The sequence below is a fragment of the Suricata suricatta genome, chromosome 6 (genome assembly GCF_006229205.1).
Source record: "Suricata suricatta isolate VVHF042 chromosome 6, meerkat_22Aug2017_6uvM2_HiC, whole genome shotgun sequence".
NCBI lineage: Eukaryota > Metazoa > Chordata > Mammalia > Carnivora > Herpestidae > Suricata > Suricata suricatta.
Window position 1 is genome coordinate 53,095,175 of NC_043705.1, and position 20,602 is coordinate 53,115,776.

The 20,602-nt window shown below is 41.7% G+C and overlaps 1 protein-coding gene, 1 long non-coding RNA gene and 1 pseudogene across 7 annotated transcripts in view; 2 read left to right on the forward strand and 1 right to left on the reverse strand.

The window, feature by feature from the left end:
• The window catches only part of POC5 (POC5 centriolar protein), a 37,087-nt gene extending 26,146 nt beyond the window's left edge, over positions 1 to 10,941 (reverse strand). For 2 of the 6 annotated variants that reach the window (XM_029942457.1, XM_029942452.1), the window contains exons 1-2: positions 10,697 to 10,941; positions 7,661 to 7,756 (exon numbers count right to left, since the gene is read on the reverse strand). In XM_029942457.1, the coding sequence (XP_029798317.1) occupies positions 7,661 to 7,744 (84 nt within the window). In that variant the 5' untranslated portion in view covers positions 7,745 to 7,756; positions 10,697 to 10,941. Of the gene's footprint in view, positions 1 to 7,660; positions 7,757 to 9,530; positions 9,577 to 10,401; positions 10,537 to 10,696 lie in introns of all 6 variants that reach the window. The other 4 variants (XM_029942454.1, XM_029942456.1, XM_029942453.1 and 1 more) reach the window with 4 other exon arrangements.
• Positions 10,942 to 11,201: 260 nt separating this feature from the next.
• Positions 11,202 to 15,989, forward strand: LOC115293696. Its single transcript, XR_003909563.1, has 3 exons — positions 11,202 to 11,257; positions 11,867 to 11,969; positions 15,928 to 15,989. It is a non-coding gene; the product is annotated as an uncharacterized LOC115293696 (long non-coding RNA).
• Positions 15,990 to 17,950: 1,961 nt separating this feature from the next.
• LOC115293442 lies at positions 17,951 to 19,620 on the forward strand (annotated as a pseudogene).
• The last annotated feature ends 982 nt before the right edge of the window (positions 19,621 to 20,602 follow it).

A 20,602-nucleotide genomic window follows, 5' to 3' on the forward strand; every position in this document is an offset into this window, starting at 1 on the left:
TTCTACCTGTTGGCAACTGCATGGCACATGAGAAAGGACTGATAAAAAATACAGGTCACAAAGTGTTGACCTTACAGGAATATACCTCAGCTTTACAAAAAAAAAAAAATTGGAATTTCCTCACCTAGATATTTAGCTATTTTTTTTAGCCATATCAAAAAATATCTGCGAAGTAAAAAAAATATACTGGAATTTAGTCGCCATTCACAAGGAATTAGTCATGAGGTACCAAATGGTCCTACTAAGAAGGAGTTATTTCACGGGGTGCCTTGTGGTTCAGTCAGTTAAGCTTCTGACTTCGGCTCAGGCCATGATCTGATGGTTCAGGAGTTCAAGCCCCACACTCGCCTCTCTGCTGTCAGCACAGAGTCTGCTGTGGATCTTCTGTCTGCCTCTTTCTCTGCCCCTCCCCCTGCTCTCTATCTCTCAAAAATAAAAACATTAAGAGTCATATTCATGGACCCACAGAATGTCTTTGCATTAAAAACTGGAGGGAAGGTTTTCAAGAACATTAAATGTTATGATTCTAAAGGATTCTTTTGCGTTAATTTTTCTCCATAAATAGTTCAGATATAGAACTGTCATTTGATTAGTCAAAACTGTCTAATTATTTGGATTCATCTTCAATATGAAAATAACTGATGCTTGAAACTGCCTCTATAAAGTGGCATGGTACGTGCTCAAGTGAATTAAGAAAAATTCTGTCTAAATCAAAGAAAGAAAGACCTTTAATAAAAACCATTAAGGGGCACCTGGGTGGCTCAGTTGGTTAAGCGTCTGACTTTGGCTCAGGTCATGATCTCGCAGTTCATGGGTTCAAGCCCCACGTTGGGCCCTGTGCTGACAGCTAGGAACCTGAAGCCTGCTTCAGATTCTGTGTCTTCCTCTCTCTCTGCCCTTCTCCCACTCATGCTCTGTCTCTCAAAAATGAAAATTTAAAAATAAAAATAAATAAAACCATTAAGATATGGTATAAGTATCTGAGGGGTGCCTGGGTGCCTCAGTCAGCTAAGCATCTGACTTTGGCTCAGCTCATGATCTCGCGGTCTGTGAGTTCGAGCCCCACATCGGGCTCTGTGCTGACATCTCAGGGCCTGAAACCTGCTTCAGATTCTGTATCTCCTCCTCTCTTTCTGCCCCTCCCCAGCTTGTGCTTGGTCTCTCTTGCTCTCAGAAAAAAAAAAAAACATAAAAAAATAATTTAGAAAAAAGATACGGTATAGGTATGTGAAAATCAATAATCCTTATTTTTCCCTATGGCTTTCTTTGAGTAAAAATATTTAACTGTCCACCAGACCCCAGTTTCCAGCCATGGTTATGTCAGAGTTGGCTGAAATAAGTACCTTGGTGCTTTCCAAGGGCTCAGACCTAGTTGCCCTCAGACTTCTGTGGTCAGAACTACCTTGTATCGTGCGTCAGTAGTCAATACCAATGCATTTCAACTCGTTTCCAAGAATGTATCTCAGGAGATCCACACCGTTTTACTCAAATTTCACTTTTTAAGCTTTTTAAGTCCTTTTGAAACAGTAGTAAAAGGATCATGAGCTCTCAAATATACCATATATATTAAACTTTAACAGGGCCCAAACTATAAATTCTTAATTTTTTTGTTGTTGTTGGTTGGAATAAATCTGCTCCTGTCATCGATATACATGTCAAACTCCTGTAAACATGTTAGGTTGTAGCTCTGCATAAGTTTATCTTTTGTTTTAGAAATCAGACGTGTACAGGTGAATCCGCAACTGTAACTACGTGTGGGCCACATCATTCACAAACTCAAAACTCAAGCACATGTGACGGCACCAGTCCCCCCTCATGAGAGTGATGAGCTGGGCAGTGTAGCAAATGACGTCATATCTTTATTACATGCTTAGCATAATACAAAGAGTTTTAGCGCTTATTCCAAATTTGAGTCTTTCGGGTGTGTCTTGAGTGATTTTTATATTACAAAAAGTTTGAAGAAGGGACAGACTGTTGGTGATTCAACACTGAATCAATCAAAACTTTTCTATCAATCCTTTTTTTATGCTTTGGGTCAGTTTATTTGAAGACGAAATAGGCTTTTAAAAACCTATCATTTTTTCATAATGTGTAGAGAAGGTGAATCACTCTGCTATACACCTGAAAGTAATGTTACAGCTGTGTCGACTATATTCAAAAACAAACAAGCATCATTCTCAACTACTTATGCTAAGAAACAGAATTTTCTTGATATTTTATAGCCCAAATAAAATACAGAAGCAAAATGGCCACCCACGCTTATCAAACTATGCTAGGTCTTCTAGTATCCACCAATGTCAAATGTACATTTAAAGCAGCTTCACTGTTTTTGCTGACTTTGCGAGAAGTAAATGTCAGAGATTTGAATTTATAACATAAATCTGTACAACTGTACTTCCACCCTAACCTTTTTATACTGGAATGTGAAGTAAAATTGTTTGCAAAACAAAAAGGGATTATGCTGGTAGATGTTTGAAAACCACAAGTCTTGAGGGTAATTAACTGTAAAGAAGTGAGTTGCTTTCAGTTTCAGACTTGATTTGCATAGTTACACAGATTACCTGTATACGGTAAATGTTCGTTACAGCAAATACAGATTTTCACATGTTAAGGCTAATGGCAGAAGAGAAACGGAGACACTCCAAACAGAATCATGAGAAAGAAATCTCAAGAATCAGAATCGTTTTTGTTGCTACAGTCAACTCCTTTGTTCGAGACGTCTCCTTCATGACAATAAACACATGTCTGAATTTTCGGGGCGCCTGGGTGGCTCAGTCGATTAAATGTCCAACTTTGGCTCAGATCATGATCTCCCCATTCATTCTGCGGACAGCCCAACCTGCTTCAAATTCTGTGTCTCCCTTTCTCTCTGCCCACCCCGTGCTCTCTCTCTCACACACACACGAAAAAGAATAAACATTAAAAAACAAAATGTAAGTTTTAAACTTACATTTCCTGATAGAAAATAAAAGTCAGTATTTCACATGATGGTTATCACTGACGCAGGAGACTCTTATTACAGACAAAAGTAGTATCACAGATACATAGAATTTTTATGTTGTTAAAAATAACTAAAATTCTTTAGATTTAAATACCCTTAAATTTTAAAAATACACTTCCTGAATCACATCAGTCTCCAGTTATTACAATAAAAAGAAACACCCAAATAGTTTGATAAATTGAAGCCATCTATTTCAATATTTACTGGTTTCTATAAATGTGAACGTATGAGTCAGTCCTAACAAAATATATAAAATTTCAACTGCAATAACGCCCTCTGATAGAGAAGGCTAACAGTCCAGTACCATCTATTTTCCCTTTATTCTTTTAATTGCTAAAACCCTAGGGTCTGACCTGGGCAAACGGCCACCCAACATTTCTCAGCCTCACTCCCAGCAGGGAAAGAGACTTGGTCTGTGGATCTGGAAGGAAATGCTGTGTACAACTTCAGGTCATGTCCTTAAAAAGGAAGCTGCTGGCTTCCTGCTCAGCTCTTCCCAAGGGCTAAAGGTGGCAGAGAGCTAGCACCTGATGCTCAAGCCTGGTCAACACTCCAGGGCATGGCGGAGCAACAAGAGAGAAGAGACGGGGTCCTCAGATGATCTCAAGACTCTGCATCAACTCAGACTTTCAAGAAACTATGTATCAGCTTAGGCTTTCAAGCTACTCACTTATGACTCTTATTTGGTTCCTATTAAAGCAGGCAAAATAACACCCTAATATACTTCCCAAATAGCCAAGGTAGACTTTTGATTTTGACTAAGAACATATAAAAATGTGGCTGTTAAAAATGAACGTCTGTGTCCTCCCAAAACTGATATCCTGAAACACTAATCCCCAAAGCAGCTATATGTGGAGATGGGGCCTCTTCAGAAGTCACTAAGGTTACATATGGTCATAAGGGTGGGGCACTGATGTGTCTCAACTTATGTCCTTATAAGAAGAGAGGGCAGAGAGTCCTCTCTCTCTGCATGCACATGCACTCAGGAAAGGCCATATTGAGGATGCAGCAAGAAGGTAGCTGTGTATAAGCCAAGAAGAGAGATCTCACCAAACACAGACCCTGCCAGACCTTGCTTTGGTACTTTCAGCATTCAGAACTAAGAGAAAATGAATTTGTCTTTTTACTGAAAGGAGTACATGCATCCCAAATTTCACAGCAGCACTATCAACAATAGCCAAACTAAGGAAAGAGCCCAAATGTTCGCTGACTAATGAATGGATAAAGAAGATGTGGTATATGCATAAATGGAATATTACTCAGAGATCAAAAAGAATGAAATCTTCCCATTTGCAAAGATGTGGATAGAACTAGAATGTATTATGCTAAGCAAAGTCAGAGAAAGACAAATACCAGAGGATTTAAGAAACAAAACAGTTGAACATATGGGAAGGAAAAAAAAGAGGGAAGCAAACCATAAGAGACTCTTTTTTTTTAATGTTTATTTTTGAGAGAGAGACAGAACATGAGCAGGGAAGGGGCAGAGAGAGAAGGAGACACAGAATCTAAAGCAGGCTCTAGGCTCTGAGCTGTCAGTACAGAGACTGACGTGGGGCTCAAATTCACAAACCGTGAGATCATGACCTGAGCTGAGGTCAGATGCTTAACTGACTGAGCCACCCAGGCACACCTATTATGTTAACTTCTCTAAAGGAAAAGATAAAATATCAGTCATTTAAACACCTATTTTAGTTTCGTATATACAGAGACAGGCCAAATGGGCTATTTTTTAGTTAAGGATGAAAATAAATAATATTATCTTTCTTAATTGTCAAAGATAACCTGTCTGAAGGTAAACAAGGACCCTAAAGTAACAACCAAAACTTTTAATTTTTCTCCCCTCTCCCCAACAATAGTTGGACGGTTGTGACCCTGAAATACCGCTGAATCCATACATACCACGCAAGGCCAGAGCAACTGGCTGACAGTGTGGAGTTGTGCTTAGAGCGAGTTATCAGTCAGGAAGCACATGGATGTGGCCCATCCCTCAGCACATGACAGCTTTATTAATCATTCCCATAGCTGACACAGTAATGAAAACTCCCTTAGAAGAAATAATGGCTTATAAGGGCCTTTTGTATTAAATGTTGAGTTTTACATATTCGCTATATATGTAAAATTTTATAGTATGTTATTTCATTTTTAACATCACTTCTGGTATTTATATTTTGAAAAGTTTCCAGTAATGGAACGTAGGCAGGTTTTCAACTGTCGTCAAGAACTACTAACAAACAGAGTCTCAGTTAGGCTAACATTCTAAGCAGGTAACCAGTAACACAAAATTATTTCTGGCATGTCAGAAGAGACTTCTTCCTCCCTCTCTCAAATTCTACTCTAGAGATTTATTCTTTTGATGTAAAGCTTGGTCTCCTGACAAAAGGACAAGCTGAGATCTTACAGGGTGTTTATCATTTTTGTATTAAATGTTCTGGATCCAACAATTAACAATGTGTGGAAATTTTTCTCACCAGCAACAAAAAATTCTCACTGACTGGCTGAGTATGCTCTAATTCAACTCAATTTGGATCCTATCCACTGGAGATAGTATCAGATTCCATAGGTTAAAGACTCAATCCCATAAGACCTCGCCTCCCCGAACCCAAACCTCAGACACCAATATTAAGTCCTGGTTATGACATGAGCTTACAACCAACCAGCTACACAGACTGGAGGTTCCAAAGACTCCCCTCCCCAGGTTTGATTAATTTGCTGGAGCAGCGCACAGAACTCAGAAACATTTTATTCACCAGATCATCAGTTTATTATAGAAGGAGAGAACTCAGGACCAGTCAGACGGAAAAGACAAAGGCCAAGGTGTGGGGACGGGGGCAAAGCTTCCACACCCTCCTAGAATGCCAGTCATCCAGAGCCTCCACACATTCACTGAGCTGGAAGCTCTTTGAACCCTCTTCCATTTGGGTTTTTTTGGAGGATTCAGCACACAAGCATGATTGATTAAATCACTGGCTGCTGGTGACCAAACTCAATCTCCAGCCTCTCCCTGCTCCCTGGAGCTCAGGGTGGGTAGGACTACTAAAAGTTCCAATTCTCTAAGCACGTGGCTGGCTCCCAGCAACCAGCCCCAATCCTTATGTAGGCTCCAAAAGTCACTCCATTAGCATAACAAACACATTTATCACTATCATTTAGGAACTTACAAAGGTTTCTGAAAATGTGCAAAAATGGGGAAAGACCAAAATATATTTCTTATTATAAATCGCAGAATGACACATAAGTGAGTAAACCAGTACTCTCCTGAAGGAAGTCTGAAAAAGGCAGGGATAAAGAGTGCAGGAAAGCAGTGTCACCTTAAAACACAGCACTGGGTAGAAGTATATCCAAGACAAGGATGAAATAAATACCAATGTCACAACTCCAGACTACTTTTATCCTACTAAATATTCAGATATTTTTCCAGCAGCTTCCCAACTTCTAAATCTGTAATTTCAATTAAAGGAACATACATGTTTCAGAAAGTATCTACCTAAAACTTCCCTCATGTTACACAGTGTCAATAACAACTTAACTCTTTTTAGGCATAAACATAATGTCCAGCTTTTCCCCTCTTAAGTGATACCACTGTAAAACTCAAGATACACCATGTCAGTGTTCTCTCATTTAAAATCTACTCTAAGGGGCACCTGGGTGGCTCAGTCAGGGAAGCATCTGACATTAGCTCAGGTCATGATCTTACAGTTGGTTGAGTTGGAGCCCTGTGTTGCACTCTGTGCTGACAGCTTGGAGCCTGGAGCCTGCTTCAGATTCTCTCTCTCTCTCTCTCTCTCTCTGACCCTCTTTGACTCTCAAAAATCAACATTAAAAATTTTTAAATCTACTCTAGAAATCAGAGTCCATATATCTGATAATAAAACATTTAGAAATAAAAGAGGGGTGCCTGGGTGGCTCAGTCGGTCAAGTGTCTGACTTCAGGTCAGATCATGTCATGATCTCACAGCCTGTGAGATCGACCCCCATGTTGGGCTCTATGCTGACAGCTCAGAGCCTGGAGCCTGCTTCAGATTCTGTGTCTCCTTCTTCCTCTGCCCCTCCCCTGTGCATGCTCTGTCTCTCTCTCTGTCACTCAAAAATAAACAAACATTAAAAAAATTTTTTTTCAGAAGTAAAAGAAATTTAAAATAGTTCATGTAAAAACCACACCTTCTGTAGTTAATTTATCTGTCACTGTCCAGGTCCTGGGCAGCAGAATGTGCTAAATGTTGTAGCAACAGGGACTAGAACCTAGAGTAGAACACCAGGGCATCTAAGGTCCCAGAACTTGGCATGGTTTGATAGGGTATAAATTTGCATTAAAGTGAAAGCAGCATTCAGAAGAGAGAGTTGAGATTTTAAGAAACTCTCAAGAAAAAAATGTTTCTTGAGATTTCTAGCTTCTCTCACTGTGCTGTTTGAAGCCTTTGCATAGAGTGTTTGAAGAGTCCATGATTATTTTATGACAGGGTCGAACAATGTAAGGTAGGTCCCAAAGTCAGTGAAATAATTCTCAATGCTTGATATTATAATTTGATATATATTATATACCATATACAAAGCATAAGTATAAATGTAAATGGCATGAATACATGAAAAATGTATTCCTACTTTTCCTTCATATTGTCACTTGTTTAGTCGGTTGCAACAAATTCAGACATGTCTTCCTACCTGAAGATCTGAAGAGGCAGAACTGCGTTGGTCAGAGTCATTCTTCATAACTGGCGGTGAGCATTTCTCCTCATCTGATGACATTCTGTACAAACACTATAAACAATGGAAACAATCTTTAGTTTTCTTCCTGTGATAGTTAAACCAAAATAACATGTTATATATATATATATCCTAATCTGTAAACAATAGTCATGTGATATGTTAAAATATCCAACATATTGAGCACCCATAGATAAAACAACTAGGCAAGAATAGTAGAAGGCTCAATTCCCAACATTAGTGAGTCTTTACTGTAGTCAAGGAGATGACATAAATATATGAAAGATTCAAGGGAAATGGAAGCTTCTTGGACAAATCCACAACGGGGCCACTGGGAATAACAGAGTGTGATCACTGTTCTTCAACAATGCGTGGCAATCTGGATGCTGTGCATTTTATTGAACCAAGAAAGAATAAACAATGTGTGCAAATTCTTTGCCTGAGAAACATACGTTTTGGGAATATTATTTTAAGAAAAGCAAGCCTATACTGAACAAGAGATTCTTACACCCCACAGAAAATCTGTCAAAAGTGTTAACCAAAAACAATAAAAGTACTTTTAGTACCAAGTAAGTTATTTAAAGGACAAGTGGTGACTACTCAAAGTATCTGAACACCAGTTACATGGAAGACAATGGTGAGGAATGTAGGATGAAGAAGTCCTTGTCCTCACGGACTTTACAATCTGTAGAGACAGCCAGACGTATATATCCTAGAAGAGCCTAAAACAACAGGTACAAAGCAGGGAGGTAGGAGTAGCTCATTACATGGGGTGGGATCATGAGAGTGAAGAAGTGGGAACGGAGCCAGAGCACATTTTACTGAGAAGATGAACTGCATATGGAGACGTGAAAGAGAGATAAAAGATGTAAGGCTACGCTAGACATTAGAGCAGCAGAAGCAAAGACACAGAGGCAAGGGCATGTACGGCAGGAATATAAGTAGTTTGCAAAACTGAAGCAAAGGGTACAAAACAAGACTTGGTTAAGGATGGAACAGGAAGGTAGGAGGCAGGTAGAACACGGAAGATCGTGATTATGTCATGTTAAAAAACATGGTCTTTATTCTAGAGAGGTAATTAAAATGTTTAAGCAAGTGAAAACATGATCAGGCTTGTCTTGAAATGTTGATGGCTTTCAGATTTCTGGCTTGGGTAACTGGATGGATTATAGGGCCACTAACAAAGACAAGAAACGTAGGAAGGTAAGTGGGTTGGGAGGAAGGACCGTGAGCTCAGTATCAGAGGAGCTGGGTGTGAGGTACCCCACCGGTGGTACCGTAGTGAGGCTGTACGTACACATCCAGTATACTGTGCACCAAAAGTGGCCACCCACCATGGCTACAATGAGAATGGTGCTTCCTGGAGTTAAGAAATGAGCACTGGAGGTACAGGTTGGAGAGAGTTGGAGGAATCATCCATATGGTGGGAAATGCTGAAAAAGAGAGAGGGTAAGATCACCCATGAAAAGGAGTGTTAGAAAGAGTTCTTATTCTGAGGTCCACACACCCGAATTATATGCAATATTTTTAGTATAAACGCACGTGCATTTTTCTAGTAAGAGGATCCCTAGCCTCTAATGTGTTCAGAGGAAACTATACCTCCCATATAGTTAAAGGCCCACTACCGTAGTGAGAAGGGGGTTAAAAGCAGAAACACTAGCATTTAAAGGGGAAGAAAAGAGCGACTAAAAATAGAAAAGAAAGTCAGAATGAGACAACTGTCAGGTAAAAAAGCCTCATAAAAATTTGAGGAACAGAGTGTAGAGTCTGATGCCAATGAAAGTTGGGGTCTCTTGAACATGGCAGTAAGGAAGTGGCTGACATTTACCTAAACAATTTAAGTGGAGGGTAAAACAGGTCTCAATCACACAGGCCTGAAAAATAAATGAGAAATAAGGAAACTGAAGTAGAAATGGCCAACACAGGGAAAAGCACAATATTAGAATGGAAACATACGTTGGGACTTGTTGATGGAAACTTAGCTTTATTCCATGAGTATTACTGCGTATACACATGATAAGTAAATCTCAGCATGACGGTCTTTAGTTAAGCCAATTAGGGAGGATAAAATAGGCACACACATCCTCAGCAAAGAAGGACTGCTTCATGGACTTCAAATCCACCACTGTGGTGTAACCTGGTTCATTTCTCTTTTCATTTACTTCTTCTTTGAGGATGTCTTTGCATACTGAGTAGATAATAGGAGTGGAGGTGGGCTGGTGCTAATTATTCAGAAAACAAATAAGCTAAAAAGTAAGATCAAAGTTCAAAAAGAGTTTCTGAATAGAGATACTGCCGCCATAAAACAACTACTGTATTTTTAGAAACTATGCTGTAAGTCTGCCATCAGCCCTGCTTTGAGGCCAGCAAGGTATGACAGTTTCTTGAAAGCCTACCACACTAGTATTTTCTTACCGTTTCTTGGTTCACAAAGGAGAAAAATGAAGCTTGCTTTAACGGGTGGCGGATGTGAATCAGTTCACTAAATTGCCAGTACTCTCTAACTCAAGAAACCAGAAACCAAGAGATAAGTTCTGGGAGCTTCTTGATTGCCAAAGAAATCAAATTACCTCTTGGTAAATACCTGGCTGATAAGGAAAGAGAGGTCCGGGAATTCAAATGTAGCCCCAAGAGACAGAGGAAGAGGGAATTAATGTGTGAGATGGCACCAGAGTGAAGTCTCTGCGCTCTTTACTCACATTAGCTGCAGGAAAGAAGGAGCGCGCCAGCTCCCCCCAACATAAGGGACTAGCAACCGAGGGGGACAGCAGTTGTAAGCAAACGGTAGAAGTTCTCTTGAATCACGTTCTCACCACCCTTGTTTGAATCAAACTCTTAAATTAAAAACAAAATAACAACATAAAAAACGTTAGACGTGGTTACGTTTCCCTAGTAAATGATCAGGACTTAGGACGACAGTAATCGTTACACTTCAAGTATCCCTCACTCCTGCCCTCTCTTCCCGGACGCCTTGGAAGGGAAAAACTTCGGTACCTCGTTGCCCCGCAGAACAGCACACAGGCCACGTCCCGGGGAAGTCGCCCCCGGCTCCGCGGTGTACGAGTCCCCACTTTGAACCCCACTCCACTGCCTGGTCCGGGGGCGCAGAAGCCGCCGGGGAGCCGCTACCCACCGTCACGGCTCTTCACAAGCCCGGACGCCTCCCTCCGCGTCTCCTCGCCGCGTCCCCGCCGAAACAACAGCGGTACCGCGGCTACCCTGGCAGCAGCCTGACAGTTTCAAACTGCACAGAGGAATAAAGGACGGCCCTGTGCATTGGCCCGGAGCTTCAGCAACCTGCCATCTGATTGGTCTCAGAGCCGGGGGCGGAGCTCGGGGCCGCTGCGCCGAGAAGCCGGAATTAGGTTACTTGGAAGAGTCCCACCCGTGGATCAGACGGATACCGAGGGGGCGGGCTCCTAGTGAGCCCCGCCCAGCCTTGGAAATTAAGTACTGCGCGTGCCCAGTTCCGAGTGCCCAGTACTGCTTTCTGAGGTGGCTCTGGGACCAGATTAGGTTAGAGGATGCTGAGCACGGCTGAAGTCAGCCAGGGCGGTATGTTGTCATCTTTTGATAATGCCCAAAGCCTATGCGTGTGGTCCTAATGCCTAAGAATCATCCGCGTCCATAGTGCCCTCCAGCAGAATCACTTGGAGGTGCTTTTTAAAAGTTCAGATTCCTGACACTCCTCTGCTTAATTCCTTCCGTGTTGGGCAGAACCAGGGAATCTGAATTTTCAACAAAGACCACCAGTGATTCTGATGGAGGGGCCAGCGGACTACGTTTTAAGAAATTAGGTTTTACTGATGATCCCAAAGGTGTCAAACTGCACCTCAGGCCCTTCTGGTGAAGTGACTATGAACCTTAGAATAATTAAACCCTAGTTCTGTCGCCTATTTACTGTCACCTTGGATAATGCTGCCCACATGATAGGGTTGTAGGAAGATTAAATGAGTTGACATATCTAAAATACCTATCACATAACATCAAAAATGCTAGTCTTTTTTGATTTATATTGGCAACAGATATGGTTAAAGGTGATTAGGATCCAGGTTGCAAAGGGAGCACCCCAATCTGGAGACTAAGTTATGAGATCTCGGTGAGTTTTCAGATCCCTCTGTTCCCGGAGGATGAGGTGTGAAGGTTGTTTTTGTTCCTCTATAGATAGAAATGGCATAAGCTGAGTCTCATCTACCTGCCTGTTGGCAGAACCAGACTTCTACTTAGACGATGAAGTAGGAAGAGACAGCAGTTTCTTTGGCACAAGGTATGTTTGTGTCCGTCTGCCCCAAACCCCCTTTCCCATGGCTGTTATAAACAGAACGAATTCCTACTAATGCATATGAATTCATACCTGGTTCAAATATTTTTTTTTTTGAATTCACTTGCCACCTGGTGACCGCACACACTGTAATTGTAACTGATTCACTGTCCCTTTGCCCTCCTGCCACTTGGCTCCACTTTTCTCTCTTTTGGAGGGTAGATTTTCATAGAAAACCATTGGGTAAGACATTCCCATTCTTCTGTGAAGCTACAGAAAGATATCAAACGTAATCTGGATGTTATGCATTTAAAACTGATTCTTCTCCCACAGTTCCTAGACAAGGGGAAAGGGGAAGAGATTGAGAATAAAGCACCTGCAAACTCATGATAATTAAATTGCTAGCTCTAACCGTTCATAATTACTCATTCATAAATATTTATCTAACATTCATCATATGCAAAACACTCTGTTCCTGCTAGGAATAGAGTGGTGAACAAAATAGACGTAAATCTGCCCTCATGGAACTTGGAGTCCAGTGGGAAAAAGCAGACATCAAAGAGCAACAAAAACCCCACACATATGAATAAAAAAGTATGACTTATGTTTGAAGTGAGGAGAAATTAGGAAATGCCTATCGAGAAAGTACATTTACACTGACACCTGAGTATGACCAGTAAAGAACTTATTTTATCTAATAAACACACATGTAGTGCTTACTGTATTCTGGACACTGTACTCATTAACTCATTAAATTCTCAGATTATCTCAGTGATGTAAATGCTACACCCCATCCTCATTTTACATGTATGAATACTGAAGCTCAGAGAGTTTATGTAGCTTGCCTAGGATCACACACACCTAATGAGATCAGAACTCGTGCTCAAGTTCAAGCAGTCCTTGGGACACCTGGGTGGCTCAGTTGGTTAAGCATCTGACTCTTGAATTAGGCTCGGGTTATGATCTCATGGTTCATGAGTTCGAGCCCTGCATTGGGTTCTGCACTGAGAGTGCAGAGCCTGCTTGGGTTTATCTCTCTTTCCCTCTCTCTCTCTGCCCTTCCCCTACTCACGTGTGTGCATGAACACACACTCTCACTCTCTCTGAAAATAAATAAACTTAAAAAAAGAAAAAAGAAACTGAAGCAGTCCAGAGTCCAAAGTCCATGTTGTTATCACTCAGTATTTCTGTGGGGAACAGCATGGCAGTTATGAACTGGATGATGTCCTCCAAGAAAAATAGTCAAGTCCTAACCCCTAGTACTTGTGCATATGATCTTACTTGGAAATAGGGTCTTTGAAAATGTAATCAAGTTAAAATAAGGTCATTGTGGATGGGAGTAGGTCCTATCCTATTATTAGTGTCCTTATAGAAGAAAGAGATACAGGGGAGAAGATGGAAGTGTTACTGATAGTTATATGGAAAAGGAAAGAAGCCTCAGTTCTTTTTTGCCATCACAGTGAAGAATTACAGGATAGCAAAACTAAAGTAAAGCAGAGCAAAGTTTTATTAAAGTACACTCCAAGGAAGAGCTGGTCAGTTAAGGGACAGCCTGAGAAACCCCGAGGGAAACCAGGACGTGTGGACTTATATCCAGTTTTTCTTTTCAGTGGGTCCTAGGGTCACAACATTTGAGTGACAGGCCTGGATTATATAATAATGAGCCTACTATACCTGTCCTTTCCCATGATGCATTGGAAATGCCTGCCTGGGTGGTAGAAACTGCAACGTCATTTCTATTCTAGAGGCGTAGGTAAGGTGGGGACCAGTAGCTGCTTTCTGTACAAGTGTAACATGCACAACAGATTTAATTAACTCTTCTTCTGCTGGGGTGCTGTAACCACAAACCAGCTGCTGGATGGGTGGTTGGGGTGGTCCCTGAGCGGTCGTTGGTTGGGGTTTTACATCAGGACGTGTAAGGTCCATCCTCCTGTCACTCATGCCTAGCTTCCTGCCTAACAGAGGCAGAGATTAGACCATGCATTTATACACTAAGAAACACTGAGGATTCCTGGTCCCACCAGAAGCTAGAAGAGGTGAAGAAAGAGCTTCCTCTAGAGCATGTCTGTGCCAATACTTTCATTTTGGATTTCTGGCCTCCAGAACTGTGAACGGGCAAATTTCAATTGTTTTAAGCCACACAGTTTGTGGTGTTTTGTTATGGCAGTCCTGGGAAACTGATACATTGGCTAAGGCTTTGAGGTTAAAAAGTGCTTACTGTGTCTGGATAATGGATAAAAGCCAGTAATCTCAGTGAGGACAGAGTGGCTACAGGATGAGGCTGCAGGACGTTTGAGATTTTAAAGTTCACTGGGATCTTTTTAGATGTTCAGGAAAGAGGTGGAAACAGCATGAACTAAAGGGAAGACAAGGGAGGAGAGAAGATAGCAGATATTAGCTATATTTTAGAAGTAGAATTGATAGGATTTCATGGATTATATTTGAGATTAAGTAGAAAAGGTGTGTGGCCTGAGCACAGGTCGATGGCAGTATCATATACGAAGAAAGAGAACGAATGCTAGAAGAGGAGCAGGTTTTGAAAGAGGATCCAAAATTCAGTTTTAAATATGCTGTTTGAAACGCCTAGAGATATCCAAGTGCACTGTCCATGAGGCCATTTGACAGACATGTCTAGAGCTCAGAAAAGAGGTCAGGACCCAAATAAATAAGTCGGGGAGGTTTTGTGTAGAGATATGTGGAGGAATCTGAAACTGGCTCCAATTCTTCTTCTCTCCCTGTATCACTGTCCTTGGCCATGCCCTCTCGTCCATAGCTATTGGGATGCTAACAAACATGATGGAGGCAGAGGCTTTAAAGGCATGTGTGATTGGCCTGGCTTGCTCTTACCCTGTTTTATGATCATGGGAACCTGCAAATAAAAAAAAAAACATGTGTATTAGACTTGAGGTGCCTGGTCATTCCAGCAGAGGCCATCCTAGATCAGTCTGTAGCCACCTGACACCCAGACTGATGAGTAAGTCTGATTAAAGCTGTCAGGACCACCAGGCCAACCTGCAAAGTCATGAGCTCAGCGAATGTTGATTGTTTAAAGCCACTGCGTAGGGGAGCCCTCTTACACTGTTGGTAGGAATGCAAACTGGTACAGCCACTTGGGAAAACAATACGGAGCTTTCTCAGAAAGTTAAAAATAAAACTACCCTACAATCCAGCAATTGCACTACTAGGTATTTACCCAAAAGGTACAAAAATACTGATTGAAAGGGACACATACACTCTAATGTCTATAGCAGCATTATCAACAATAGCCAAATTATGGAAAGAGCCCAAATGTCCATCGACTGATAAATGGATAAAGATTTCATATGCTTTCACTCATAGGTGGAATTTAAGAAACAAAACAGATGAACATAGGGGAGAAAAATAGAAGAAAAACCATAAAACAGACTCTTCACTGTAATGAGCAATCTAAGGGTTGCTGGAGGGGAGATAGGTGGGGAGGCAGGGATGGGTTACATGGGTGATGGGAATTAAGGAGGACACTTGTGATGACTACTGAGTGCGATATATAAGTGATGATCACTAAACTCTACTGAGACTACTATGACAGTACATATTAACCAACTGGAATTTAATATTTGGGTGATTTGTTATGTAGATTTACTGGGTAAGAGATAACTGATAAGATGCAATTTAAGGCTAGGGAACTAGGTGAGACAGCCTGGGGGGAGAGAGTAAGGTGAGCAGAGAAGGTTTAGGGACCAGTTATTGGAGGAGGAGCCGCTGAGACCGAGAAGGAGGGGCCTGAGAAGTGGGAGGAGAACCAGAGGCCAGGGAAGTGACTAAAGAGTTTGACGAGGTGGAGTCCTTCCCACAGGCCCTAAATTCTGAACCTTTGCGCTAATAATCTTTCATCTTTTAATCGCCACTGTTTTAGATTAGGCCATTGTTGAATTTGGCTCGGATTGTTTCTGTAGTTACATGTCTTCCTTTCTTCTTTCTGCAGTTCCACCCTTCACGATGCTGACAAATTATCCTTCTTAAAATAACATCGCATTGCATAACTTCTTCTTCAGAAACCTTCCGTGGTATTATTCAAAGCTCTCCTGAACTCAGAAGATCTAGGCTGGATTCTTTATATTTTCCATGTACTAGGTGTACAACTTGAGGGAAGCTGTTTATCTTTTCTGAGCCTAAGCCTTATCTCTTTTTAAAAACATTTTTTTAATGTTTATTTACCTTGAGAGAGAGAGAGAGAGACAGAGAGGTGGGGGAGGGGGAGAGAGAGAGAGAGAGAGAGAGAGAGAGACAGACAGACAGACAGACAATCCAAAGCAGACTCCAGATACTGAGCTATCCTCACAAAGCCTGATGTGGGGCTTGAATCCACAAACTGTGAGATCATGACCTGAGCTGAAGCCGGATGCTCAACCAACTGAGCCACCCAGGTGCCCCTAAGCCTCCTCTTTTTAAAGTTGAGGAAATAATAGAACCTACCAAATCTAAATCTAAATCTGAACCTGAATCCAAACCTGAACCTAAATCAATCTTTCTAGCTACCCATGAAAATCTGTTTCCTCTTGAAACTGGAGAGAGTCCTACCTAGTTAGATTACATGTCCCACTCTACTTTGCAGTTAAATGAGGCAATAGAATATATGTGGAAGTGAAATGTACCACTCCCTGAACTGGGATTTAAGACTGTAGGTGTGTTTTTTTTCCCCCAAGCCTTCTCTTTCCCCACTGTGTTGAATCATCAAGTGGAATAGAATTCCTTTGTCAGTTCTGTAATATAAAACACACACACCCCAAATTGTTTATTCCCTTTAAGTCACTGTATATTTGGGGTCACTCTGTTATAGCCATCATTCCAAGATCACTTCAAGGTGTGTATAGATGTATATATGACATTATTGGAAGGCAATGCATGTGAAAGTATTTCAAAATTTTAAAAAGCAAGGCGAAAGAACATAGGGTTTGGCTCCATAAGATCTGGTGCTTAAGCTTTTCCGAGAAGTAGGCATGACGCTAACTAACATGGCTCTTGGTACCTGCTGGGAACACTTACTATTAGTGGTGGCAAGAGTTGACACCCATGTTATTTTTGCTAGTCCTGGGTTAAGGGACTGATCTGAAACCTGTCTCTTCTTCACGTCATCCCTGACTCATCTGAAAAGGCTTCTGTCTCCTCACCCTATTATTTCTTTAGCTGGGACTTTCAGAGAACATTACTCAACCTAGGAATCTTTAACACTGGTGACTTGTCCTAGAAGAGAAACCATCACTTTTGGTATTATGGAGGAATAAATTAGACCCAGAGAGAAAGAGATTTACTTTTCTTGAGTTAGAAATCTGGAGAGAAAAAGAGTGAGCGAGTGAACAAGAGAGAGAAAGGCAAGTCCAGAGGAAAAGAAAGGAATAGGTGCAGACGGGGAGATTTCAGGGTTAGAGGCCTTGCCACAGCCTCTATCTGCATAAAGGCCACCATGATCTCTCCAAAGGGCCTGGTCCATTACGGCTCATCCTATGGCTATTTTTCCACCAGACTGCCAGGCTCACAGAGTTTCTTCCCTTCCTTTTCCCCATTTACTTCTCATTTCAAATGCACCTGCCGTTGCCACAGCCCCTAAGGCTGGACTTTGTTTCTCCTGGTCACAAGGGGCTAACATAATGATTGAATCTCCACAATGAGAGAGGCACCAGCCTCCAGAGGGCCCTTCTCCCTGTGAGCTATGAGCATTGGCCTTCTGGAAACAGTGTTCTGGTTTATTTGAATCAGAAAAAGGACTTGATGATAGAATTTGAATTCCTGCAAGAAGGTGTGCACAGCACATGGTAGATTTTGGACAGGTGGCTCACGGGCGTGTCCTCAGATAGAACTTCTGTAGCTGGACCACACAGTCTATGTAGAGAATTCTCCACACACAAAGAGTGAAAAACACGGACTCCTAGAAGACATTTAACTGAAGCAGAACAAAGGGAGAAAGACAGTCACTAAGCAAAGATGCATGGGCACTGTGGTGTATCGAGATGACACCATGCCAGTACTGTGCAGGGGTGAGTATTTGCTGTGGGGTAAGAGCCTGTTGGGGATATTTTGATTCCCAGGATTCCACAGTTACATTTGTTACCCAGGACTCTCTGGCCCTTTTATTGCAGAAGGGAGTTCATTCCCTCACTTTGTCATCAGCCTCCTATTCTTCCTAATTATAAAGACTCACCATGGACCCTCTCCATTAGCATCCTCTGGCCATGTAAAAATGTCCTTACCCTTAGCATTTCTTTCTCTGGATCAGACAATCAGACAATCGAAGTCTAGCTGCAAGAGGCAAGATTAATTAGGTTTTCAGAGAACAAGGTTACAAAATTCCACTGATGTTCTGAGTACTATATAGATGCTGGATTTTTGGGTCTTAAGCATGCCTGAGATGGGTTTGCAGATTAGGGTAATTCAGCCCAGGGATAAAAACCTATGCAATTCAAGTTTAGGAAAGCACATGCAAAACCTACCAGAAGCCACTGCATTTATCAGCAGGTTTCATAAGGTTGTTTGGTAAAAGCTTCGAGGGTCTGCCCAGGTCACCCCCTGCCTTGGAGCTCCACCAGAGCCAGCCTTCTGCCCCGATACAGTCGGGAGGATACAGCGACAAAAGCCCAGGAGATGGGGATGGTGGCCCAGGAGGGAGCAGCAGAATGCGGGCTCTTGCTCTTGCAGAATTCATGAGATCTCTCATCAACAAGTTGGTAGTCAGAGATTTTTATTATTTTTTTAATGTTTATTTATTTTTTGAGAGAGAGCGAGCAGGGGAGAGGCAGAGAGAGGGAGACATAGAATCCAAAGCAGGCTTCAGGCTCTGAGTTGTCAGCACGGAGCCCGACGCAGGGTTCGCAGTCATGGAACGTGAGACCATGACCAACTGAGCCACCCGGGTGTCCCTGTAGCCAGACTGTTATACTGTATTTTTATTTAGAAAAGAAGCAGAAAAAGAAGAGTGTCATTTCCTAGGAATCTAGAGAACTGAGGAAAATTCTTCCAAGGAGGGGGGGTCTCATTCAGAGTTGAGGAAGCTTTCTGTTCAGCTGAAGCAGTATGCTTTGATGTTGATAGCAGTCATCAGAGAAGAAAGCATTAATGAGCTAGCCAAATTCTGTGGAGGTGAGGATGCTGTGTCAGGAATGACACGGTGAGCATGGGTGAGGCAGTGCCTTTCAAGGCTGACCTCACAGAGCGCTTAGCTCTGGTCCAGCCCTCCAGGGAATGGGTATTAAGGCTCCTAGTCAAGCACCCCCACACCTGACCCCTGGCGTAAGTAAGTCCCCTGTAAGAGCGAAATGTTCAGCTTTTTCCCCTGTTATCTGGTAGCTCTAGGAGCATTGTAGAGCATGTTGCTTTGGAGTTCAATATCCCATTAACCAATGTATTCACTAATAGGCTGAAATTCTACTTTAATGGTGAATGTACAGGTTTTGATGAGATGCAACCAACAGCCCAATCTGGGGGGAAAGGTAAAGTTACTAAACTTGTAAAGGTAAAATTTCATTTTAAGAAAATAGTCATGTTTGGAGATGGAGCCACAGATGTGGAAGCCTGATGTCCTGCTGTTGTTTTTGTTGGACTTAGAGGAAATGTGATCAGATAAGTAAAAGACAACACTGAATGGTACATCATTGTGGAGCTTTGGGGAGAACTGGGGAAATAATACCAATTTTTATATAGTTCATAACAGCTTCTGGTTAATTTTCAAAAGTCATATAGTTTAGGAATGCCTGGGTGGCTCAGTTGGTTAAGTGTCCAGCTGCGGCTCAGGTCGTGATCTCCAGGTTCATGAATTTGAGCCTTGCATCTGGCTCTGTGCTAACAGCTCAGAGCCTGGAGCCTGCTTTGGATTCTGTGTCTGCCTCTCTCTCTTTGCCCCTCGCCCATTTGCTCTTAGTCTTTCTCTCTCTCAAAAATAAATAAACAATAAATTTTTTTAAGTTATATGGTTTAGGGGCACCTGAGTGCTTAGTTGATTAAGCGTCTGACTCATTTTCAGCTGAGGCCATGATCTCACAGTTTGTGAGATTGACCGCAGCATTGGACTCTGCACTGTCAGCACAGAGCCCGCTTTGGATTCTCTCTCTCTCTCTCTCTCTCTACCCCACCCCCGCTCATGCTCACTCTCAAAATAAGTAAACAAATAAGCTTAAAAATAAAGTAGAATTTATATAGTTTGATACTGTTTGCTTACAATTGCCTATTACAATTTAATATATACATTTAGTTCTGATTATCTGTACTTCCAACTAAACTATGGAAAACTGCTTTTTTTTAAACTACACTCCTAACATTATTATGAATGCTAATTACCCAGAGAGTTTTATCATATGAATTATTTATGTATTTTCCTAGCTATATTTTATTTGAAGCCTTTTAAAGATGGATAATAATTAAATACCTTCACTATTGGAAATATAGGTTAGGCAGCTTTTGGTGAATTTTGTTTTTCCCTCTGGTAGGTGAAATAAAAGTTTATCCATGTATCAGAGAGAAAAAAGAGAACTTATGCAGTTTTCAATTCTGGCTCTCCCCTCCCACCCTTCCTTTTTCCTTTCTTTTTTTTCCCTCCCTCTATTTTAGTAGAGGGAAGGCCAGAAAAGCTAAATCCATCATTGGAAAGCAGAGGGGGAATGTTGTGGTAG